Here is a 26,530-nt window from a genome sequence, read left to right as displayed (position 1 = left end):
GTATTCATTCTGAAGGATCTTCACAACTTGTTGAGCTGATTTATCAACAAAAAGCACAGACAGGATTGAACGATACATGTGCCTGCTTGATATGAAGCATGTAATAATTTGTAAGCACCATTTTATCCACCTCAGGCCCATTCTTCCGGAAGAAGGAGCTGGTTGAAAGGGTCAGGTTATACCTGAACCGGCAACTTCACCACTGCCTAATGCTGCCTGGTTTGCAATATTATTCCCACCTCCTGCCTGTCCAAAAATGGCACATTGCCAGTTAAGGTGTAAAAGACCTATTAGGATCGGCTACTCCATAACACTGGGAATAGACTTAGTGATGCGGAGAAATCTCCAGTCAGTGAAGGAAGCCAACACTCCACACAATCTGGGAGGTCCTCCCCACTTACTTGCCTACTTTGGTGCATCTGCTACATTAGGTTTTTCTGTGAAGGGTGTTCCGCCCCTCCTATTGAATCTTGATTCACAGGGCGCTTTTTGGTTTTATTTTAATGAGTGATGGGGGCTTCAAGATGGAGACACCATACATACAATACAGGCTAACCTAGATTGGCAGCTTTCAGAACCCACTAATAATTCCATTATTATTATTAAATGGAGTTCAGGCAATTGTCACTAATCGGCCAATTCTGAAAATTGCAGCCAGCTGTCTGTTCCCGTGCAATCTGAGGGGAGAACCACAGTGAGATTCACATCCCATCAAAAAGCCCAGCCCCTGAGTCAGTTGAAAGTTAGACTTGAGGATTAGTTAGATCACAGCTGGCTTGTAACGTAAAATTACACCAACAGCGTTCGTTTAATTCCTGCTCTGACTGAAATTACCATGATCGACTTTCCTTCTCATCTTCACCCCTTGCCTGAGTAATGGTGACCCTCAGGTTAAAAAACCAACAATGGCCTCCCTCTAGTGGGAAAGAGATCCTCAGGGAGTATGGTGGCTTTACTTGATTTGTGCTGATAACAGCAAAGGTTTGAAAGCAAGCTAAGTAGCCATGTATACATATGCAGATATAATGTATATCAGCTCATGTAATGATAATCTCTCTTTATAAATGGAAAGGGTCATACACTACCAAAATTTGAGGAGTTCCCAAATTATACAGAAGAAACTAATTTATAGTTTTACAAAGAACTTTGCTTGGGGGGGGGGAACTGATTAATGCTCCAACATGTGTAAATATTATTTGAGATTAGATTCCCTACAATGTGGAAATGGCCCAACAAGTCCACACTGACCCTCTGAAGAGCAACCCACCCAGACCTATTTACCTACATTTACTCCTGACTAACACACCTAACACTATGGGCAGTTTAGTATGGCCAATTCACCTAACCTGCACATCTTTGGATTGTGGGAGGAAACTAGAGCACCCAGAGGAAACCCATGCAGACACGGGGATAATGTGCAAACTCCACGCAGACAGTCACCCAAGATGGGAATCAAACCCAGGTTTCTGGCACTGTGAGGCAGCATTGATAACCACTGAGCCACTGTGCCACCCCTTTACATGCACTGAATGTTGCATTACTACAGTTTGAACTCAGCAAGAAGTTTAGTTTAGGTTTGAAAGTGCTTCCTAAAAAGCACCAGCTTCTCCAACTGATTGGCTTTATCCTTTCCTATGGCAAAGTTGAAAATCACACAACACCAGGTTATAGTCCAACAGAGTGCTACTCCTTCATCAAGTGTGGAACATAAGAACATAAGACACAGAGTTTATAGCAAAGAATTACAGTGTCATGCAACTGAAATAATATATTGAACAAACCAGGTTGTAGGTTTCGATTCATTAACATGTAAACTCCAGAAGTTTTGGGATTTACATATTAATGAAACGAAACCTCCAACCCATTCTAAAAGTTGAAAGACTTAATAACAATCTGGGTTTGTTCAATATATCATTTCAGTTGCATGTCACTGTAATCTTTTGTTATAAATTCTGTGCCTTATGGTCTTATGATCCACAACCACCTGATGAACGAGCAGAGATCCGAAAGCTAGTGCTTCCGAATAAACCTGTTGGATTATAACCTGGTGTTGCGAGGTTTGTAACTTTGTCCACCTCAGTCCAACACCGGCTCCTCCACATCGTGGCTTTCCTGTGCCAGACAATGAGTGCAAATAAAGAAGCTTTCTGTCAAACGGGATTTAAAAATAAAATGATTGCGATGCCATATTCAACCAGAGCAGAACAGCGTGTGGGCAATATTCCAGGTGTTGACAAATAATTGGTCTTGAACAATATGGTGAATAATTTCCTTATGACATGGACATCAGGTTGTGACTTAATAAGTTTTCACATGAACCTGAACTGCTGGGCAACTAGAAATTCTACTTAGGTCAGCAGTTGTGGTATTATAGAATCATGAAAGCAGGTCATTTGGCTGATCAAGCCCCTGCCAATGCCCTGAATAGTGTGGCACTGGAAAAGCGCAGCTGGTCAGGCAGCATCCGAAGAGCAGGAGAATCAACATCAACTCTAAGGGTCTGTTTCCATGCTGTACATCTCTACGACTCTATGACTTCTGCTCCTTGGCTGTTGCCTGACCAGCTGTGCTTTTCCAGTGCCACACTCTTTGACTCTGATCTCCAGTCATCATTTTCTCCCAATCCTGTGAATGGCATTCTATAACTCATTCCTGTAACCCTGCACTTCCCATGGCTAGTCCATCTAACCTGCACACTACGGGCAATTTAGCATGGCCAATCCACATAACCTGCTCATCTTTGGACTGTGGGAGGAAACCCACGCAGACACGGGGAGAATGTGCAAACTCCACACAGATAGTCACCTGAGACTGGAATCAAATCTGGGTCCCTGGGACTGTGGGGCATCAGTACTGATTCTATACCATGTACTATACTGCCCAATCATTCTGATAGTCAGCATGGGTAACATAGCCACCAAAACATTTCATCCGAAAATTTATTTCTAACAGATTGCAATGACAGATCCAACCATTGAGAACGAGCACTTGGACAAATGGAGTCTTAAACCCAATTGATTTGACCTAAACGTTGTCACAGAGGCCCTTTGGCCCATCCGCACATACCTATCTAATCCAATATCATTTGACCAAAAATTGTAACTTTGTTCCCTGAACAGAAATATGGGATACTTAGGAGTGGTGTAAGACCACTGGCCAGGAAGTGGGAAAGGGGTCACTAATCTGGAAGTGTTAACTCTGCTTTCTCTCTGCATAGACGCTGACAGACGTGCTGAGTTTCTCCAGCAATTTCTGGTTTGGGCCCTGCCACTCTTGAAACCTACTGGGGTGCCAACAATCATTCGCTCGCTCGTCTGCTGCCAAACCAGCGGGAAATTTGAAATCTTCGCCTGCGGCCTGCCAGTCTGCAACTGAAACACAACATCCCCCCAGTCGGCGCCCGAACGATTAAAAAAACAATTAAACCATTTCATACCTTCTCGGTTCACCACGAGTGCGTTACTCTCCGACTTCTAGGACATCGGATTCTGAGGAGGATCATTCATTCAAAGTGTTTATGTATATATATGTTTAAAAATCCACAACATATGCCTTTCAGAGCGAGGGCTGTTGCATTCCCTTGCGCTCTGGTCGTTTTGAGGAAAACATTAAGAGCCATCCTTCGGGATATTTAATGTCTGCTACCTACATCCACAACCACCTGATGAGGGAGCAGCACTCCGAAAGCCAGTGCTTCCAAATAAACTGCTGGACTATAGACTGGCGTTGTGTGATTTTTAACTTTGTACATCCGCAAAGTGCAACTGCATTCATTTCAGTCCGTCTGAACGAGGAAACGTAGCAATAATCACTAGTTACTCCCGCTGGACTTTTATCTCCTTAATAAGGAAAGTCTCTGCTTCCGGCTGAGGCGAAGATGCCGCAAAAGCAAGTTTTCTGAAAAGTGCAAGTTCAGGTTTCGCTACAATCTCGTTGTGTTTGTTTCATTTCTGTAAATGTGGACTGAAGTCACCTCCGATGGATTGTCGATAGTTCGTGTCTTTGACAATCTTTCACAGTATGGGGGCGGGGAGTTAGTACACAAGAGACAGCAAGCTGAGTTCCCAAAAGTTCACAGTTTTGTTTCTTTATGTTGGCAGACCAGGAAGAAAGAGTGTAAAAGCCAAGTGGTGTACAACAGGGCTTTTGCCCGAAACGTCGATTTCGAAGCTCCTCGGATGCTGCCTGAACTGCTGTGCTCTTCCAGCACCACTGATCCAGAATCTGGTTTCCAGCATCTGCAGTCCTTGTTTTTACCAGGGTTACTTAACTCGAAACCACAGCCACGCGTCAAACAGTTCAGGACAATTCAACAGTGTTTTCCCCATCTCTAATGGGTTAATATTATGCTTAAATGAAATTATATCCAGCACCCTCCCCTGACGGCGCTCTGAAAGTGACTCGCTCCGACTTTAAGAAAGCTGGAGATTATCTGAACAGGCGATCGACACAAATTCGGTTTCTTTCGCTGTGTTCCTCTCCTGGCTGCCTTCCTAATTATCCTTTTTAATCAACCACCCCACTGGCCGAATTGTACGTGTAACAAAGTCCCACCTGCTAACCAGTTATTACTGGTCAGAAGTTAGCAGTTCCCCGTCAAACTTTTTTTTTTCTTAAAACTTCTTTCTTTGACTAAAAGTATATTTTTTTGGAGCGCTTAGTCACTGCTGTGTCCAGATTAATGAACTCAAAATACGAAATTGTCATAATTTCAGCTTTGCTTTTAAATAAAATATGTGGTCTGATAAATCAGGCGGGAAAATACCAACAGTTTGACTGGGTCAGAGATTGTATTCTCTACAAGAAAAACAGAAAGACCAGATTTTTTAAAAAGTTTGAACCATCGGGCAGTTTCCGACGATTCTTAAACTATAGAAACTGACTTGGCTGTCTTCAACAGAGAAAGGGGGGGGGGGGGGAGGGAGGCATTACTAACGATTTGGGGATATAGCACTGGGAAAACACGATGTAAAAATGGCTAACGACCCCACACGAAATTAAGAAGTGTCCTGGGTTTGAGTTCAGATGCCTGGTTGCCTCAATCCGCCAATAAAGTGTCAAAAAGTAAGTTTTTCTTTCTGGTCTCCGTCTGAGAGCGGACACAGTGCAAAAAGAAAGATGATTTCTCCAGCCACGGGGTCGCCGCGCTCTTTATGGGTGTCTCTCCTGGTCGCATGCACCGCCTGTTGCGGATTTTGCTTTATTTTGTGTGTTTTGGTTTTTTTGTTGTGTGTGTCTATAATGAGAGAGAAACTTATCCCGTTAGATTGTGAGTCTCTCCGCGCCCCTGGCTTGCTGCTGGAGCACTGAATAGGGGCAAGAGCGTTAGTGCTTTGACAACAAATTATTCTGGAGATTAAAAAGGCTATAGAGGGGGGAGTCTGAAACGCCTCGGGGGTCCAGGGGGGAGGGGGGGTGCTCACACGTCGGTCTCCACCGCCTTCAGGTGCAGGGCGTTCGGTTTGGCGCTTTCGGTGCCGTTGCCTTTGGATTTGAGGCACAGGGACTCCCGGAGGCTCTCGTCCATCTCCACATAGTCCGACTTGGCGCCCAGCGATGAGGAGGAGCAGGAGGAGCGCCGGAATTTGCGGAGGAGCGAGGGGCAACTGGCGGGAGCCGCCTGCGACGCCGGCGCTTGCTCCTCGCTCTCGGTCTCTCGGTGGTAGAAGTAGTTGAAGTTGGAGACGATGACGGGCACGGGCAGGGCGATGGTGAGCACGCCGGCGATAGCACACAGGGAGCCCACGATCTTGCCGCCCACCGTGATGGGCTTCATGTCGCCGTAGCCCACCGTGGTCATGGTGACCACCGCCCACCAGAACGCGTCCGGGATGCTGGTGAACTGCGACTTGGGGTCGTCCGCCTCGGCGAAGTAGACGGCGCTGGAGAAGAGGACCACGCCGATGAAGAGGAAGAAGATGAGGAGCCCCAGCTCCCTCATGCTGGCCCTGAGCGTGTGGCCGAGGATCTGCAGGCCCTTGGAGTGGCGGGAGAGCTTGAAGATGCGGAAGACCCGCACCAGGCGGATGGTGCGCAGGATGGCGAAGGACATGGCTTGCTGGCCGTTGGTCTGGCGGCTCGCCAGGTCGGTGCCGAGGGTGATGAAGTACGGCGCGATGGACACCACGTCGATGGTGTTCATGAGGTCGCGGAAGAAGGCGGCCTTGCTGGGGCAGGCGAAGAAGCGCACCAGGAGCTCGAAGGAGAACCACACGATGCACACCGTCTCCACGATGAAGAAGGGGTCACCGAAGGGGGAGGCCAGGGGCCAGCCCGCCGCCGGCCGAGCGGTCCGGTTGGCGGGAACCCCCCCGGCCGGGCGCGGGAAATCCTCGTCCCGGAACTCGGGCAGGGTCTCCAGGCAGAAGATGACGATGGAGATGAGGATGACCAGCACCGAGACGATGGCGATGACCCGGGCGGGACTCGAACTCTCCGGGTACTCGAACAGGAGCCAAACCTGGCGCTTGAACTCATCGTCGGGCAGGGCTCTGTCCACCTCCTTGACCAGACCCTCCTCCTCGCGGAACTTGAGGGTCGCCTCCTCGCCCAGCTCGTAGAACTTGACCTCCTCGCTGAAGATGTCGAAGGGGACATTGGCCGGTCTCTTGAGCCTGCCGCCGGACTGGTAATAGTAGAGGATCGCGTCGAAGCTCGGCCGGTTGCGGTCGAAGAAGTACTCGTTCCTGAGCGGGTCGAAGTAGCCCATGCGGCGGCTCGGGTCGCCCAGCAGGGTGTCCGGGAACTGGCCCAGGGTCCGAGCCTGGGTCTCGAACCGTAAACCCGACACGTTGATGACCACCCGCTCGCAACAGGCTCCCCCGCCCGGAGACTCCGCTGCCCACGGCGCTCCCTCTCCGTCCATGGTCCGGTAACGGTGCGGGGAACCGCAGTGGGGACGGCGGCGGTGCTGCAGACCGCCCCCCTCCCCCTCCTCCTCTCCCTCCTCCTCCTCTCCCTCCTCTCCCTCCTCCTCCTCCTCCTCCTCTTCCCTCCGCCCTTCCTCCTCCTCTTCCTCCTCCTCATCCAACCGGAGGCGCGAACCGATGTCTCCCCCCGGCCGGTCCCCCCGCCTCCTCCTGGTCTCCCCTCTCTTCCTCCGCCTCTGCCGGCCCCCTCTCCGCCACCTCCTGCCCCCGTTGTTGTGGTTGCATGGGCCGGGATCCCGGCCGCCTACTCCCGCCGCCGCCGCCGCCTGGTGCCCGCTGTTGGCGGCAGCGGCAGCGGCAGCGGCGGCCGCCCGGGAATTGGCGAGCCGCTGGGCATAACCGTAAGGCGGGTGAGTGTTGCACCCGCCGCCTTCCACGCTCACCATCGCTACCTCCATGTCCCTTTCTCAATGAAGCCAGCCTCAAGAAACCACCAGCAACGATAGAGAACTCGCTGCCCTGTGAGTATCTCTCCTCTTTCCTCACAAAAATGTCGTGTGCTCAAACAAAACTATTTCTCTTCCTTCACAAAACTCTGCTTGCATGTGTGTTCAATCGGGACTGTTTCTCTCCTGTCTTGTTGTGTTCAAACTGTCTTGTTGTGTTCAAACAAAACTGCTTCTCTCCCCTTTCTTTACAAAACCGTGTCTTCTCGTTTCAAGTAAAACTTGTCTCTCCCCTTTCTTGTGAGTGAGTGTTCCAAGTTCTGTGTATGTGTTCCAACAACTTATCGAACTTTGAGGGGTGACTGGAAGCTCGAGTGGGGCAGGTGAGGGGGTTGTGCTGGGGGAACACCGGCAAAGACGAGTTCACTTTGTGACTTGCCCCATTCACAGGCTCTGCAAGAGACAACAACAAAAAAAAAACAAGCGGAAGAGGTTGCTGCTGGAATCGTCAGGTTAGGCACAGTGCGTGTTATTAATAGGCACCTCAACTCCGCCACCCAAACAAAACAAAAAAACTTGGAAATCTGATTTCCAACCTCCACAGCGTTTCTCTCCTGTCAAATAATTTCTAGGTTGAATTCACGTGGTGCATAAATGAATAATATCAGCCGATTTCTTCCTGGCACGAGAGAGACAAAACATCTCTGTTTTGAGTTTAACCGAGGTGGGGGGGGGGGGGGGGGGGGGTGTGGGGAGGGAGGGAAGAGGGGCGTGTTGAACCAAAACAAAACAAACATAGTGTATTTTTTGCACATCTGATGTCCTGCTTTCCTTTATTAAATTTGTGTGTGTGTGGGGGGGGGGGGGGGGGGGGGGGGGTGGATTGTGAGCAGGTGCACAGTTCCACTAACCGCTGTCCAAAATGACCAGGGTCCTGAGACAAAACGAGCCTCTCACCCCCTCAGCACCCCGTCCCCCCCCCCCCCCCCCGATTATTGCAATGTCCTTGATGCGTGAACGCGTCTTAACATCCCTGGCTCAACAAGGCTCCTGAACCCTACAGCAACTAAACGCCGGAAAGTGGGAAGAGAAGGGGATGCTTATTTACTCTGTTAAATCGCTGCCAAGGTAGAGCTGCACACACACACACACCTAAACAACCATAGAGGCAACGGGATTAATAATGTATTTTCATTCGAAACAATTTTGATTGCTTCATTTCGAACTGGGCAGCTCCAGTTCTGTGTGCCTGTGAAATACAGTATGCACACACACACAGACACTCGAGATTGATTCGTCTGTACATTGCACAGCGAGTGAAGCAAAAACTGCAGACTGCCTCATAACCTCACTTACATTCTCTTCAGCTTCAGTCAACGCAGACGAATCGTTCTAACGCGAACACGTCTCATATCCCCAAACAGCCCTACTGCAGGTAGATTAGAACATGAAATGATGTACGAGAAGCAAAGGCCAATAATACTCACAGATTTAACCTCGACAAATACAGTGAAAATTTAGCTTCCATCTGGTACCCATGGCGCTTAGAGATTCCGTCGAGCCACTCTCTCGTCTGCTTTGCCAGTGACAAGATACGGTACCACAGTGAACAAGACAGTGATTGGGGTGGTGGTGGTGGGGGGAACGAGTCGTCACTGTTATTCCACTCCGGCCACGTTAACAAGTGACCTGTCTCCCGAGTGAAATCTCTCAAAGCAAGATTTCTACGAGGAAAAGCAGAGAGTTGTATTTCTGTGCAAACAGCCGTCAAAACAGACATATACAAATAAAACCAAGCCAGAGGTGCAATGATCCGTGCAATTCAAGCCTAACGTGTCATTGAAACAATGACAGGTTATTGATAATTTACCTCAAATCGAGGAGAAACTGCAATTGCTGATAGTGAGGCTTCCTGAAACCAATTTCAACAACAGTATTTTCTTTTTTGATTTACCTGTTTGAAGCCAGAATACTTATATTTATCATTACAATTTCACACGTTAGTTAGTCCTACATGTTGCTGCTTTCAACTCCAATGGTGCTGTATATTCTGAAGGGCAAAGCAAAGTGTTTTTTTCGTGATTCACCCCCAAACACGGCAGCATTACAGCCTCACTTAGTGGTCGCAACAGAAATTGCAGCTTATTGGAAATGTCCACAGTGTAACTTTATTAGCCGCGACACTTGCATAACCACGTTATATATATATATATATATATATGTATACACATACACGTGTGTGTGCGTGCGATTAATGGGAGTTCTCAATACAAAACCAAACAATAACAAGTTCAGAGTTTGGGGCCGCCCCCACCTTCCAATTTAGATTTTTGTCAACCTGATAGCATTACTTCAAGAAATGGCAACAGGTTGTTAAAATATAGCAATGGCCACGCGAATTTAAATTTGAAACAACCTTCCTTACTGCTCAGAGAGAGAAAAAAATGAAACAGAAATTGCTGGAGAAACATTTGTGGGGTGAAAGCAGAGTTAAGGTTTCCGGTCCAGTCAACCATGTGAAGCAACATGGACTGTGGCGGGGGTGTAAGGTGTGTTCAATGTATCAAGAACCATTGCAATAGGTCCGGGACAGGGTGGGAGGTGGTTCTTCTGAGGGAGTGAGGGGCTCATTTTGCGTCAATACCCCCGCAGGAGTCGGTCGCTTTGGACAGCAGTTAGTGGAACTGTGCATCTGCTCTTCAATTTCCCGCTCTCTCCACACTTGATCTTCCCAGTAGAGAGAAATGGAGACCAGCTCCTGCTCTTGTTTCAGATTTCCAGCATTCTTTGTTTATCTTTCTCTCTATTCTTCAGTGTTGGAATGATGTATAGAGGAGAAAGCTCCAAAGAAAAAAAATCAGGATACTGACTTTATGAAAATACATGATGTTTTCCAAATAGATTAGCCTATTCGATTGAAATTTCACACCGTGACTTTTCCTGAGTTGGTAAGTCCTTAAACACAGAGTTATAAAGTTGATTAGAAAATAAATAATACTGGCTTTAAAGATGATGAATAAAGGTGTTTGCCTGACAGATTGGAATAGTGACACATTTATAACCACAAACCTTTGATATGTATTGGTCTCACTATTTGAGATAGCTTTCCTCAGCCCAAAAGAGAAAATGCTGGAAAATCTCAGCAGGTCTGGCAGCATCTGTAAGGAGAGAAAAGACCCTTTGTGAAAGGGTCAGTTAGACTCGAAATGTCAGCTCTTTTCTCTCCTTACAGATGCTGCCAGACCTGCTGAGATTTTCCAGCATTTTCTCTTTTAGGTTTCAGGTTTCAGATTCCAGCATCCACAGTAATTTGCTTTTATCGAGCTTTCCTCAGCTTGTTTCAACATATTAAATAGATGGACCAAGACATTTACTAGATAATGCCTTTGTCCAAAGTTGCACAATGCACTGTGGATTGGAATTTTGCAAAACAAGGCAAGAAAAACAAAAATTACAATGTTTCTGAGGAAGGGTCACTCAAGCTGCGAGTGAAGTCTAATTTCTTTCCAGAGATGCTGCCAGACCTGCTGAGCTTTTCCAGCAATTTCTATTTTTGTTTCTGATTTACAGCGTCCACAGTTCTTTTGACTTTTGTTACAGTGTTTCCACTGGACCAAATACTCTGGGAGTGGGGCATCATTTGGTACAAACTGTTAATTTAACATTTTCCAATTTTTATAAAAATTCATGGGATGTCTGTACTGTTGGCCAGGCCAACATTCCTAACCTATTCCTAATTGCCCCTGAACTGAGTGGTTTGCTACACCATTTCAGAAGGCAGTTAAGAGTCAATCCCATTGCTGTGGGTCAGGAATAACATGTCGGCTATACCAGGTCAGGACAACATATTACCCTCCATAAAGAATACCAATGAACCCAGATTGATATTTATTACAATTAATGCTGATTGACAGGATCAACATTACCTTTTTTCCCCCTATTCATTCACAGAATGAGGGCATTCCTGGCTAGGCAGCATTTATTGCCCATCCATAATTGCCCATTGGGCAGTTCAAAGTCCACCACATTGTTGTAGATCTTGAGTTACATGTAGACCAAAGCAAGGATGGCAGTTTCTTTCCAGAAAGAACATGAGAGAACCAAATGGGGTTTCCAACAATTGACACAAAGACATCATTAGATTCTTAATTCCAAGTATTTATTGAATTCAAACTCCACCACCTGCCATGGCGGGATTTGAATCCAGGTCCCTGAAACATCATCTGGATCAAAGGTCCAGCAATAATACTACTAGGCCATCCCCTCCCCTACAGGAGACCAGCTTTTATAGTCCACAATTATTTGCTGAATTTAAATGCCATCTGCTGCTGTAGCACAACTTAAACCACTGTCCCCAAAATATTAGGCCTCACCTCAGGAATACTAATCCAGTGCCATTGTTACTCACAGAGAAGAGAGGGTGAATTGATGTCAATCGAGGTCAGATGTAGAAATAAAGAGAGGGAAAATTGGTCAGTATTGAGAAAATAGGAGTCAGAAAGAAAACGTATGAAAAACATGTTAAAGCATATAAAATTGCCATTTCAAAAGTGCAAACAAAAATTTGCCATACGCAGGATTGAGATTTAACTGTTCAAATTGTTACTTTTTAGGGCTGGAGAAATCAATTTCCATTTCATTATCAATGTAAGACTGTATCCAATAGTGGATGTATTTCTTGTTTCATCACACTTGGAAATCGGTTTACAGTTTCGGATTGTCACATTGTGCATTACTCCACATCATATTGTGGCCAAAATTGTTTTTCGTTTTACTAAAAAAGGTAGTAAAGACATTGTTTGATTCACACTAGGTTCCACAAAGAGAAAGTTACTTGAAGATGGGTAAGCTGTGAAAATTTGCTACAACACTCTTTGATGAACTTTGAAACCAAATACTGCTATTAAATTCTCTATTTTAGTAAGTACTTTAATAAATTGTACATTTAAAGAATGCAACTAATAATGGAAAATAATCACCTCAACAATTAAAAAGGAAGCACTTGATGATTTTCAACATAAGTGTTGTTTCTGCCTGCCATACTTTGTTAACAAAGTGAAAAAGACTAACCATATAATTTGTAAACTTGTTCATATAGTTTCAGAAATAAATACAATCTATTTTCATTTTGAAAAAAGTCTCAGTCAATCATCAAATGAATAGACAAGAAGTGGATTGGCTTAAGTTGGCAAACCTTGAGACAGATGCAGCAATGAAATGTTTGGTTACAGAAGACCGTAAGAAATCTGAGATTGATAGCAATCCAGTTTGCTATCAATCCAACTGCTGGATGCAATGTACATTATTTTTTTTTTACTTCCCGCCTGCCTGTGTGGAGTTTGCACATTCTCCCCGTGTCTGTGTGGGTTTCCTCCGGGTGCTCCGGTTTCCTCCCGCAATCCAAAGATGTGCAGGTCAGGTGAATTGGCCATGCTAAATTGCCCTCAGTGTCAAGGGTGAATATAGGGTAGGGGAATGGGTTTGGGTGGGTTTCTCTTCGGAGGGCGGTTTGGACTTGTTGGGCCGAAGGGCCTGTTTCCACACTGCAGAGAATCTAATCTAATCATGTTATGCCAAAAATGTGCTCTTAAAATGCAATGTGGCACAATGGCTCCAGCTCAGATTCCATCTGAAACTCAGATTGGAAGTTGATTGATCTGCAAACACAAGGTATAGATGTGTTTACTGTGATTCAGCTTGGTGTCCAGCAGTTCTCATTTGCTGCAGCTGTAACACATAATCTATCATGCCAGCTTTATCATATTTAGTTAAGTTATTAATTAGAATCATTCAAATAACTCTGCTTTTTACATCTGGTTCTATTATTTCTAATTTTTATTGCATTCTTTTCATTATTATACCTACTATGCTGGGTTTTAAAAAAGAACAAAATGCTAGGCACCTGAAAACAAATTGAATACCTTACTTTTACTTTAAAGACTAGAAATACCCACTATCTATCTGTTTTGTTCAACCAAACATCAACCAAGCATCTCTCTCTTCCTCCTCTGAACTCCATGAGACACTTAACTCCTGCACTGTTTTGTAAGTTGCACTTGATTGGCGATTTATATATGCTCCCAACAAAAAGGGTGCAGCTCACTCAGTTTATAAGGATCCAGTTTCAGTCGTTTCTTAATTAAACTGCTTTTACAATGCACCCCTTGAATTAAAAGCTATTCAAAACTTGCAGCTGTAGACTTTAAAACTGCTGATTTTGCTTTAAGCAAACTGCAAATAATAATCTAAATTAGGTTTGCACGTATTAAGGATTAAGACACTTGCTTGCCCAACAAATGAATGCAATCACTGTAAGGAGAATATCAACTTGCATGGAGGTTTGTAACAGTCAGGATGGATCTCTGATGAGATGGGTTTTAGCTGGAGTGGGATCAGAGAAGCGAACATGAGGCCCAAGAGATTTAGAGGGCCTAGCAAATTGAAGTGGGAGAAGTTTGTTATACTGGATGTGATAGGGGCTGGTGGAAAAGTCAGTCAAGGCATGCACATGAAAGGCTCAATCTATATCAATGACCGATTACAGGAATAGAAGGTATGATAACTAAATTTGCAAATGATATGAAAATAGGTGGGAAAGTATACAATTAACAAATGAATAGGTTAGGTAAATGGGCCAACATGTGGCAGATGAAGTTTAATGCAGATAAGTGTATGATTAACTATTTTGGTTAGAGGAATGGAAAGGCAACATTATCAAAATGGAAGAAACCTTAGATTGCAGAGAGATTGCATGTATGAATCCCCGAAACCAAGTACATTGGGTGTAGCAGGTAATAAGGAAGGCAAATGGAATGTTTGGCATTTATTGCTAAAGGAATAGAATATAGAAGGAGGGAAGTGTTACTGCAACGATGCAAAGTCTTAAAGAGATTGCATCTTGAGTATTATGCACAGTTTTGGCCCCTTAATGACGAATGTAGTTGATTGGAGGCAGTTCAGAGGTGGTTCAATGGATTAATTTCAGAGATATGGAGCTTGTCTTGTGCAGAGAGATTGAGCAATTTAGACCTAAACTCTCTCAAGATTAGTAGAATGAGAAACCTAATTGAAGTATATAAGGTGTTAAGGGGGATTCACAAAGTAAAACTGGGAAAGGATGTTGAAACCCATCCAAACATTGTTGGAAAATCTAAGCAGATCTGGCAGTATATGTTGAGAGAAAGCAGAGTTCACATTTTAAATCTAGTAATCCTTCTTCAGAATGGGCTCTGGCAAATGCTGCCAGACCTGCTGAGATCTTCCAGTAACTTCTGTTTTTGTTTCAGATTTCTTGCATTTGTAGTTCTTTCATTTTTTTTTAATGGAAAGGATATTTATTCTTGTGGGGCAATCTAAAATGAGAGGACATAGTTTTAGGATAAGGGGTAGCAGTTTAAAACAGAGATGAGGAGAAATTGCTTCTCTCAAAGGGTCATCAATCCAATAATTTCACTACCCCAGAGTACAGTAGATGCTGGGCCATTGAGTCAACTAAAGGAGAAGATAGACAGATCTTTAATTAATAATGGGTTGAAGAGTTGTGGAATGTGGGCAGAAAAGTGGTGTTGAGGTTGTGATAAGGTCAGCCACGATTGTTTCAAATGGTGGAGCAGGCTCGAGGGGTTGAATGGTCTACTCAGGTTCTGATTTCCTACGTTCTAATAGGAAGTATCACCAATGTCCACACGTGGTTCCATTTCAGGGTACTGACTGGAAGTGTCCTTCAGGCTTTTGCATTAAGCTATTTGGGTTTCAATTCTGTTCACTGAGAGTAATCTCGGACAATGCCCTTTAAAATGCATAGAAGAGAGTGCTGGCTGAGCTTGCAAATCCAGTCATGTTCAACAGAGTAGCAAGTTCAATACTGGACACTAAATGAATGTTCAATAAAAAGTGAGTATTAAAAAAAACACATTGTTTCTTTCACAATAAAGAAATTACCATAACTCCACTATAACTATCAAGGATCACGAATGTCCTTCAAGGAAGGAAGCTGCTATCCTTACTTGGTCTGGCCTGCATGTGACTCCAGACCCACAGCAATGTGATTGACTCTTAACTGCACTCTGGGCAATTCGGGATGGGCAATAAATTCATCTCGTGAATAAATAAAAACAAAACTTTGAAGCATCCCAATACTTTTACTTTCAGTCTCAATAAATAACGGTGATGCGCACGTGAATAAAGTGAAATAAATGTAATGTGAAGTATTTAGACGTGAAATTAAAATTCAAAAACTAGACTTTGCTTTGTCAGTAATTCTAATATTGCCAATGAAGCTGGGCAGGAAAGTTGTTGACATGATGAAGAGTCTTCCTGTTTCTCCAGGAGACTTCTTTACAGTCTGTCTATAACCGCTGCAATGTTAGCTGATGGACAGATTTCACCAATGAATGGTTTTCCCCACATTATGATTGCATGCATCTCCACTGCACGCCAACAGCACTTAACATTTTAGTTTTAATTGTATGGGAATCAGCAAGAAATAAGAGAGCAAAAGTATCACACCACTTCCCGATTCACAGTCAGAAATATAGATTTTGCTTAAACATCCACCAGGGAGTCTGCCTAAGCTCCACTAACAATACAAGTTCTACACAAGCTGCCAAGTCAAACAGTTAAGTTGAAGTTAAATTCATTTCTTTGTATTTCTGATTAAATTATCCCAAAGCATACAGCACTTCCAAAGAAATAATGGTTCAGAGTGCAGTCTTAATTAGAAGGCTTTTCTGTTTACTTGTGCATATTTGCTGACAAGAGTATCCTCTTCAGACACAGAGAGAATGTGCAACCTCCACAGACAGTTGCCCAAGGATGGAATTGAATGGGGTCCCTGGCGCAGTGAGGCAGCTGTGCTAATCACAGCCACGTGCTGCCCCTGGGTTGAGTGGAAAAAATTGATATTAGTCCTCTCTGAGTTTTGTGGAAGAAAGCAGTCAGCAGTGTTAAAGCAACTGGGTGTCTGCCAACAAATAGATTATGAAGTTAGAGAGTCCATAGTGTACAGGTCTGTAAACAAAAGTGGAGGAGCAGCTAACCAAAAGCAAGTGACAGGATCCCAATAGAATTTGTACATCAGAAAATAGCTAAAATACAAAGAATAAGTACAATTGTTTCCTGAGATTGTGACATACCTTTTGACATCATTCCAGGAAAAGGGCGTGAATCTTAAAGATTTTATAGGCTGAGTAGACTCTTAGTGGTGGAGTAAGGAGTAAAACTGAGTGTCGGGCATAAGTCATTATAAGCTGTCATGTTAAGGTAATTGTGCTGACTTGTTCAATTATATTTGATATGCAATAAGTTTAGTTCTGTTTAAAAATATTAAATGTGGCTCTGTTCTGTCATTTAATGGCTGGATTCGGATTTCACCTTTGAATAATAATATTTTCCAATGGGACTACAGCCACTACTCTATTTCCTGTCCCTCATCCAATTTTGTATCCAGGTAGCTATTCCCTTTTAAATTGAATGAGTTCTAACTTTATTTACAACCCTTTTGAGCAACACTTTATGAAATGCCTTTTTTTGGAAGGAATCATGTAGACTACATCAAAATAATCATTGCAATATAAAGTATTTAATAAATTGCTGGATGACATTCAAATGGCATTATTTTCATTATGTGGAGGTTGTTTTCATTTACTGAATGTAGATAAATAAGTGACCACTCATAGCAATGTTTGTGATCTGATACACACTGTTGTGATCCCAGCTGATGTTAATAATCGACAAGTCAGATCATGGAATGAAATCTGACTTGATTGATTTTTTAAATTTAATGTGATGATCATCCTCTGAAAGAAAACTGCTCAAAACTGCCAATTTTCTTTAACAGCAAAACAGATGTTCAATACACAGAAGAAAAAATATAAAATAAAACAAATGAAGCTACCTAAATAGAGAACACACTTGGAGAAACTTTAAAACATGAAGTAAAACAAAGCCTAATCTATTCTTCAAAGCCAACTCTTTTACAGTGTTCTAATCCAGAGAAATTGCCATTCAATATCACATTTTTATCACATTTTTAGGTTCAACATATCCGCTTCTTTCCAGTTCTAACCTATGAACTTTGAAGTCTTATTATATTAATGTTCATAAAGTGTGGATTTTCTCAGAGTTTTGATAATTTGCTGATTTCAATTCAACCAATCATGGTGTAGAGGTTTCACAAGGTTAACCTTTATATGGAGCTAATTGAGTTCTCATTGAACTAACCTATATTCCTTTCTAGGAAAGAAACCAGAATTGTTCTGACTCTAATCAGGTATCCTCCTTACTTTTATGTCTTAAATTTGTAAATCTCTGAGTTCTTGAATATAAAATCAATCCTTGATTATTTTAAACCAAAAGCAAGCTAATACCTTCAAAGTTTACACTCTTAATTGTAAACCCCACAGTCTCAAAAATCTTCCATTAACATTTCAGGAGATTTGCAGTCACTTGCTTTCTAACACATAATGAATGAACTAACCAACACCCATATGCCATTAGTTTGAAAGCCAAACTAGATTTGTATGTGTGTGTGTGTGTATGTGTATACATATATATATATATATATATATATATATATGACATTCCTTTCATCACAACATTTATCACCAACGTTTATCCAGCCATCCTTGGTTCGGACCTATACACTACAGCTTTTTCAGATTTAATCTTTTGTTTTAACATATCTGTAAATATTTTTGCATATTTCCCATCGACTGAAATTGAGGACAAGAGGGACAAACCTAAAAGCTTTATGCATGAGCCTTGGAGTTGATGTATTTATTACCTTGTGTTTAGTTTAAGTGAATCCTGCTATAAAGCAAATTACTTACTGAGTATCTCACGTTGAACATATCACATTACAAGAGTCATCTTGAATCATTCAGCATCATTGTTTCTGAAATGTTAGAACCAATCTCTGAATAACAAGATTCAACTCAAGTACAGTGTGAACATAAGAACACAAACATTGGTGTGATGTGAATGGAACTAAAATCAAAATGAAAATGTTGTGGCTATATATAGTGAAAGCTATGAAGTTTTATGTACCATTGCTTTTTACAAAGATGTATTCAATAGATTATGTGCATTTCTATTTACTCCCAGTCACAGAATCACTTTATTTTAGCCAATCAAACATTTACAATTACTAGAACATATGGTGGATGAGGGTGTGAGAGCAAAATGTCAGGGGTTGGAGGTGATCAGGAGATCAGTTGTGTTACTTGGTGTTCAGAGGAGTTTGTTAGGGAACATGACTTGCTTCATCCTTGTAAAGGAAACATACAAAGATTATCAGGTCTCAATTAACAACTATTAGCAATTTCAATTTTTTTCTTGGGTTGAATCAGAATGCAGATCTATCAGACATGCCTTAAAGTCTTGTAATTATAAGACATAACATAACACAACAACAGCTTGCATTGACATGGGACTCAGTATTATGAAATGTCACAGGGTAGTGAGCAAGTGGATTGGGTGACAAATGGGTCAGGGAGAGTAGAGTAGCAGATGAGTGAGGGGCAGGTTGGTGAAGGTGTAGGATGACAGATGCAAACATGGGTAGGTGGCAATTGATTGAGGATGGTACAATAACAGATAAGTGAGGTCACGAGAGTGGAAGGTGAGGCAGTGGGGTTGGTTATTCAGGGGCAGTCCATGACATATGACAGGAAATCAGGGAGCAATAAATTTTATTTCTCATTATTGACTTTGTTTTATATCTCCTAGACTCTTTGTTTTCATTTTTGTGTAGATCATGGGTGTGGCTGACTTGACCAGCATTTATTGCCCGTCGCTAGTTGCCTTTGAGGAGTTGGTGGTGAGCTGTCTTCTTGAACCACTGAAATCCATTTGCTGTAAGTTGACCCAAATGTCCTTTGGAAGGGAATTACTGGAAATTCAACTCGCGACAGTGAAGGAGTTGTGACATATTTCCAAGTCAAGATGGTGAGTGTCATGGAGGTGGTGATATTCATGAAGGTGGTGCCTTTTGTCCTTCAAGATGGAAGTGATGTTAGGTTTGGAAAGTGCTGTCTAAGGATCTTTGGTGAACTTCTGCAGTGCATCTTGCAGATAGTACACACTGCTGTGACTGAGCATCATTGTTGGAGGGAGTGGATACTTGTGGATGTGGTAACAATCAAGCAGGGGCTTTGTTCTTGATGATGTCAAGCTTCTTGAGTGTTGTTGGAGCAAATCCCATCCAGGCAAGTGGAGTGTAGTCCACCATACTCCTGACTTGTCCGTTCTGGATGGTGGACAGATTTTGGGGGGTCAGGAGGTGAGATACTTGCTGCAGTACTCCTCACCTCTGACCTGCTAGTGTGGTTACTAAGTTTATTTAGAATCATAGAGTTGTTTAGCATGAAATAGAACCTTCAGTTCAATTCATCCATGCCGACCAGTTAGCCCAAACTAATCTCATCCCATTTGTCAGCATTTGGCCCATATCCCTCTAAACTCTTCCTATTCATATACAAATTCAGATGCCTTTTAAATGTTGTAATTATACCAACCTCTGCCACTTCCTCTGGCATCTCATTCCATACACGCAACCACCTAATGGTAAATCGTTGCCCCTTAGATTCCTTTTAAATATTGGCCCCTCACCTTAAACCTATGCCCTCTAGTTTGGACACTCCCACCCCAGACAAAAGACCTTGTCTATTTTATCCTATCCATACTCCTCATGATTTTATAAATCTGTATAAGGTCCCTGCTCAGCCTCCAATGCTCCAGGGAAAATAGCCCCAGTTTATTCAGCCTGTCATAGAGTCATACAGATGTACAGCACAGAAACAGATCTTCGGTCCAACTCATCCATGCCAACCAGATATCCCAACCCAATCTAGTCCCATCTGCCAGCACCTGGCCCATATCCCTCCAAACCCTTCCTATTCATATGCCCATCCTGATGCCTTTTAAATTTTGCAATTGTACCAGCCTCCACCACTTCCTCTGGCAACTCATTCCATACATGCACCACCCTCTGCGTGAAAAAGTTGCCCCTTAGGTCTCTCTTATATCTTTCCCCTCTCAAGCTAAACTTTTGCCCTCTAGTTTTGGACTCTCCCACCCCAGGGAAAAGACTTTGTCTATTTTTGCTATCCATGCCCCTCATGATTTTATAAACCTCCATAAGGTCACCCTTCAGCCTCCGATGCTCCAGGGAAAACAGCCCCAGCCTATTCAACCTCTCCCTATAGCTCAAATCCTTCAACCCTGGCAACATCCTTGTAAATCTTTTCTGAACCCTTTCAAGTTTCACAACATCTTTCCAATAGGAAGGAGACCAGAATTGCACACAATATTCCAAAAGTGGCCTAACCAATGTCCTGGTACAGCCGCAACATGACCTCCCAACTCCTGTACTCAAAACTCTGACAAATAAAGGAAAACATTCCAAATGCCTTCTTCACTATCCTATCTACCTGCAACTCCACTTTCAAGGAGCTATGAACCTCTTTGTTCAACAACACTCCCTAGGACCTTACCATTAGGTGTATAAGTGCTGCTCTGATTTGCCTTTCCAAAATGCAGAACCTCACATTTATCTGAATTAAACTCCATCTGCCACTTCTCAGCCCATTGGCCCATCTGATCAGATTCTGTTGTAAACTAAGGTGACCTTCTTCACTGTCCATGACACCTCCAATATTCATGTCATCAGCAAACTTACTAACTATACCTCTTATGCTCACATCCAAATCCTTTATATAATTGATGAAAAGTAGTGGACCCATCACCAACCCTTGTAGCACTCCACTGGTCACAAGCCTCCAGTCTGAAAAACAACCCTCTACCACCACCCTGTGTCTTCTACCTTTGAGCCAGTTCTGTAGCCAAATGGCTAGTTCTCCTTGTATTCCATGAGTTCCAACCTTACTAATCAGTCTCCCATGGCCCTCCAATCCTGACAACATCCTTCTAAATCTTTTCAAGTTTCACAACATCCTTCTGTTAGGAAGGAGACCAGAACTGCACGCAATATTCCAAATTTGGACTAACCAATGTCCTGTACAGCTGTAACATGACCTCCCAACTTCTATACTTAACACATTGACCAATAAAGACAAGCATACCAAACGCCTTCTTCACTATGCTATCCACCTGCGACTCCACTTTCAAGGAACTATGAATTTGCACTCCAAGGTCTCTTTGTTCATCAACTCAAATTTGGTGAGTTCTTTTGAGTTTCTGGTCAATGACAATCCCCAGGATGTTGAAGTGGGGGAATTCAGTAACAGTAATACTATTGACTGTCAGAATTATATGCAAATTCGAGTTTTAATGAAAAGCTGCCAAGAGGTGCTTACTAATGACCTCTGAATGGAGTCCCTCAACATTACTATACCTACAATCTGTTGCCTCACTATGGTGATAGATTGGCATTTGTCTCAAAGTCGACTCTGCTCCTGTGGTGTCGTGTCTTCCTTTGAGCATTTCAGTTGTTTCACCAAGCTCATTCACAATCATTGTTCATTATCACTCTGGAGGAACGATCAGCATTTTCTCACCAAGATACTTTCCTCCTTTCCTTCCTTTGTCTCTGTGACTCAATGACTTCACCACTTTGGTGATTTCAACCTCCATATCAATTCATCATGTTCTCTCTCTCACATTGTCCACTCCTTTTCATTCTTTGAGGAGTAACAAGCAATTTAGACCAAGAAGAACCAATGGACATGATCTATTTGGATATTCGAAAGGCCTTTGATAAGGTATCAGACATGAGACTGCCAAATAAGAGCCCAGGGGCAAGATATTGGCATGGATAGAGGATTGGCTGACTGGCAGAAAGCACAGAGTTAAAAGTGTCTTTGTCAGGATGGCATCCGGTGACTAGTGGAGATGCTCATGGTTCAGTGTTGTGACCACAAATATTCATCTTATACATTAACAATCCGGATGAAGGAGCTGAGAGCCTTGTTGCTACATTTGCAGATGATGCAAAGATGGGTGAAAGGACAGGCCATGCTGAGGAGGCAGGAAGGCTGCAGAAGGACTTGGACAGGCCAGGAGAGTGGGCAAAGAAGTGCCAGATATAATGTGGGAAGGTGTGCGGTTATGCACTTTGGTAGGAAGACTAGAGGCATAGATTATTTTCTAAATGGGGAAAGGCTTCAGAAATCTGAAGCACAATGGGACTTCGGAATCCTAGTTCAGGAATCTGTCAAGGTTAACTTGCAGGTTCAGTTGGCAGTTAGGAAAACCAATGCAATTTTAGCATTCATTTCAAGCGGACAAGAATACAAAAGCAAAGATATACGGCTGAGGCTGTATAAGGCCCTGGACAGACAACATTTGGAATATTGTGAACAGTGTTGGGCTCCATATCTAAGAAAGGATGTGCTGGTATCAGAAGTCTTCCAAAGGAGGTGTACAATACTAATCCTGAAGATGAACGGCTTATCCTATGAGGAGCAGTTAAATACTGTGTGTCTGTACTTGATGGAGTTTTGAAGGCTGAGGGAGAATCTCATTGAAACTTACAGAATACTTAGGAGCCTAGATAGGGTGGCTGTGGAGAGGATGTTTCCACTGGTAGGAGAGACAAGGACTTAAAGGTATAGCCTCAGAGTGAAGGGACAACCCTCTCAAACTGAGATGAGAATTTCTTACCAGAGGGTGGTTAATCTGTGGAATTCATTGCCACAGAAGGCAGTGGAGGCCAAATCCTTGTGTACATGTAAGACATGGTTCTTAATTAGTCAGGCGTTCAAGGATTATGGGGAGAAGGCAGGTGAATGGAGTTGAAAAATATTTGACCCATGATTGAGTGATGGAGCAGTTTTGATGGGCTGAATGGCCTCATTATGTCCCTGTATAGAACATAGAACATAGAACAATACAGCGCAGAACAGGCCCTTCGGCCCTCGATGTTGCGCCGACCTGTGAACTATTCGCAGCTCGTCCCCCTATATTCTCCCAAAACCATCCATGTGCCTATCTAAGGATTGTTTAAATCTCCCTAAAGTGGCTGAGTTGACTACATTAGTAGGTAGGGCATTCCATGCCCTTACCACTCTCTGCATAAAGAACCTGCCTCTGACACCTGTCTTAAATTTTTCACCCCTCGATTTGTAGTTATGCCCTCTTGTACAAGGTGACGTCATCATCCTAGGAAAACGCCTTTCACTGTCTACCCGATCTAATCCTCTGTTCATCTTGTATGTCTCGATCAAATCCCCCCTTAGCCTTCTTCTTTCCAATGAGAGCAGACCCAAGTCTCTCAGCCTTTCCTCATAAGACCTTCCCTCCAGACCAGGCAACATCCTGGTAAATCTCCTCTGCACCTTTTCCAATGCTTCCACATCCTTCCTGTAATGGGGTGACCAGAACTGTACACAATATTCCAAGTGTAGCTGCACCATAGTTTTGTATAGTTGCAGCATTATATTGCGGTTCCGGAACTCAATCCCTCTACCAATGGAACCTAACACACCGTATGCCTTCTTAACAGCATTATCCACCTGGGTGGCAACTTTCAGGGGTCTATGCACATGTACTCCAAGATCCCTCTGCACATACACACTACCAAGAATCTTTCCATTGACCCGATACTCTGCCATCCTGTTATTCTTCCCAAAGTGCATCACCTCACATTTAGCTGCATTGAACTCCATTTGCCACCTCTCAGCCCAATTCTGCAGTTTATCCAAATCCCCCTGCAACCGGTAACATTCTTCTAAACTGTCCACTACTCCACCAACTTTCGTGTCATCTGCAAATTTACTAATCCATCCACCTATGCCTGCGTCTAAGTCATTTATAAAAATGACAAACAGCAGTGGTCCCAAAACAAACTCTTATGGCACACCAATAGTAACTGGACTCCAAGCTGAATATTTTCCATCAACCACCACTCACTGCCTTCTTCCAGAAAGCCAGTTTCTAATCCAACCTGCTAAATCACCCTCAATCCCATGCCTCTGCATTTTCTCCATCAGCCTACCATGTAGAACCTTATCAAAGGCTTTACTGAAGTCCAAGTATACCACATCAACTGCCCTACCCTCATCTACATGCTTGGTCACCTTCCCAAAAAACTCAGTGAGGTTTGTGAGACACGACCTGCCCTTGACAAAACCATGTTGACTATCTGAAATCAAATTGTTGCTTGCTAGATGATTATAAATCTTATCTCTTATAATCCTTTCCAAAACCTTTCCTACGACAGAAGTAAGGCTCACTGGTCTATAATTACTGCCCTTCTTGAACAAGGGCACAACATTTGCAATCCTCCAGTTCTCTGGTACTAAACCCGTAGACAATGACGACTCAAATATCAAAGCCAAATGCTCTGCTATCTCCTCCTTAGCTTCCCAGAGAATCCTCAGATAAATCACATCCGACCCACGGGCCTTGTCTACTTTCACTCCTTCTAGAATTGTTAACACCTGTGGGTAACTAACCGCAATCTTTTCTTGTCTAATATCTCGTACCTCATCCTTCTCCTCTACAATATTCTCCTTTTCCTGAGTGAACACCGATGAGAAATGTTCATTTAGCACCACTCTGATCTCTACAGGGTCCACACTCAACTTCCCACTTCTGTCTTTGACTGGCCCGAATCCTACCCTAATCATCTTTTTATTCTTCACAATGCTATAGAAAGCTTTAGGGTTCTCCTTTATTCTATTTGCTAAAGACTGCTCGTGTCCTCTCTTTGCTCTTCTTAACCCTCTCTTTAAATCCTTTCTAGCCGATCTGTAACTCTCCATCACCTCATCTGTACCATCTTGCCTCATCAACACATAAGCCTCCTACTTCTTCTTATGCAGAGATGCAATTTCTGTAGTAAACCACGATTCCCTTACTTTATCACTTCCTCCCTGCCTGACAGGGACTTACCTATCAAGGACACGCAATATCTGTTCCTTAATCTAGCTCCACATTTCCATAGTCTGCATTCCCTGCATTTTGCTACCACATTCCATGCATCCTTATTCTTGCCTAATCGCATTAAAATTGTCCTTGCCCCATTGATAACTCTTGACCTGTGGCATGTACCTATCCCTTTTCATTGATAAGTTAAACATAACTGAATTATGGTCACTCTCTCCAAAGTGCTCACCCACAACTAAATCAAACACTTGGCCTGGTTCATTACCAAGCACGAGATCCAGTGTGGCCTCCTCTCTTGTCGGCCCTTCAACAGACTGTGTCAGGAAACCCTCCTGTACACATTGGACAAAAACTGATCCATCCAACGTACTAGAGCTATAACATTTCCAATCAATATTGGGGAAGTTAAAGTCCCCCATAATGACCACCCAGTTCCTTTCACTCCTACCCAGAATAATTTAACTAATCTTTTCTTCCACCTCCCTGGAACTCTGCGGAGGCCTATAAAAACCTCCAAGAAGTGTGACCTCTCCTTTCCTGTTCCTAACCTCAGCCCACACTACCTCAGTAGACGAGTCCTCATCAAAAGTTGTCTCAGCCACCATTATACTATCTTTGACTAAAAAAGGCCACGCCTCCTCCTCTTTTACCGCCTTGTCTGTTTTTTTTGGTCTTGTATGGTCTTATACCTGATGGTCTCTCCTCTCAGTTCATTTCGGAATGTGGCATGTTTTCTATTCATTCTATTAGGTATGGAGTACACAGGAATATAGATTATCAACTTTGAAATTCACTCCATGCCACAGAGTGTTTCCTGTGCGGGTTGCTGCTGCAGATTCTGCCTTCCTCATCTTTGTCCATTGCTGAGTCAACATTCTCCCTTCTGGAGGCAGAGACCCCCAGTACAGCATCCTCTATTAAAAGATCCTTTTTGTTTCCAATGGGAATCTAGGATGGAGAGTATTAGAACATCGAACGTAAAAAAGTACAGCACAGAACAGGCCGTTTGGCCCACAATGTTGTGCCGAGGTTTAATCCTAATGTAAAATATAATAACTTAACCTACGCACCCCTCAATTCACTGCTATCCATGTGCATGTCCAGCAGTTGCTTAAATGTCCCCAATGACTCTGCTTCCGCCACCATAGCTGGTAACATATTCCATGCGTTCACAACTCTCTGCATAAAGAACCTACCTCTGACGCCTCCTTTATACCTTCCTCCTAATATTTTCAAACTATGACCCCTTGTACCAGTCAATCCTGCCCTGGGGAAAAGTCTCTGACTATTGACTCTATCTAGTCCACTCATATTGCCCCCAGAAGTCCCATCCAATAAAAAGGTAAATAGTTTCAGTGGGTACCAGTT

General features: G+C 43.3%; 2 protein-coding genes and 1 long non-coding RNA gene across 29 annotated transcripts in view; 1 reads left to right on the top strand and 2 right to left on the bottom strand.

Moving 5' to 3' along the window:
- Window positions 1-6,880, bottom strand: part of LOC122557641 (potassium voltage-gated channel subfamily A member 4) — a 99,900-nt gene extending 93,020 nt beyond the window's left edge. For all 4 annotated transcript variants that reach the window (XM_043705431.2, XM_043705430.2, XM_043705432.2 and 1 more), the window contains exon 1: window positions 3,437-6,880. In XM_043705431.2, the coding sequence (XP_043561366.2) occupies window positions 5,420-6,865 (1,446 nt within the window). In that variant the 5' untranslated portion in view covers window positions 6,866-6,880 and the 3' untranslated portion in view covers window positions 3,437-5,419. The remainder of the gene's footprint in view (window positions 1-3,436) is intronic.
- A 134-nt stretch (window positions 6,881-7,014) lies between these two features.
- LOC122557643 (follitropin subunit beta-like) overlaps window positions 7,015-26,530 on the top strand; it is a 104,401-nt gene continuing 84,885 nt past the window's right edge. For 3 of the 24 annotated variants that reach the window (XR_015760097.1, XM_087996291.1, XM_087996292.1), the window contains exons 1-3: window positions 7,035-7,390; window positions 7,766-7,827; window positions 19,068-19,261. Coding sequence is in view for 11 of the 24 variants with exons in the window: in XM_087996291.1 (XP_087852417.1) it covers window positions 7,153-7,390; window positions 7,766-7,827; window positions 19,068-19,241 (474 nt within the window). In the remaining 13 variants the exon portion in view is untranslated. Of the gene's footprint in view, window positions 7,391-7,765; window positions 7,838-12,128; window positions 12,236-19,067; window positions 19,262-26,530 lie in introns of all 24 variants that reach the window. The other 21 variants (XR_015760100.1, XR_015760099.1, XM_087996294.1 and 18 more) reach the window with 19 other exon arrangements.
- LOC148146853 (uncharacterized) lies at window positions 7,401-9,368 on the bottom strand. Its single transcript, XR_015760106.1, has 3 exons — window positions 9,186-9,368; window positions 8,803-9,039; window positions 7,401-7,768 (listed from the first exon to the last, which is right to left on the bottom strand). It is a non-coding gene; the product is annotated as an uncharacterized LOC148146853 (long non-coding RNA).

This window comes from Chiloscyllium plagiosum, unplaced genomic scaffold (assembly GCF_037043375.1).
Source record: "Chiloscyllium plagiosum isolate Xiang-an unplaced genomic scaffold, Cpla_swu_hap1 HiC_scaffold_18, whole genome shotgun sequence".
In the NCBI taxonomy this organism is placed as follows: domain Eukaryota; kingdom Metazoa; phylum Chordata; class Chondrichthyes; order Orectolobiformes; family Hemiscylliidae; genus Chiloscyllium; species Chiloscyllium plagiosum.
The sequence above is the reverse complement of the archived record's forward strand: the minus strand, read 5'-3'. Positions and strand labels throughout refer to the sequence as shown.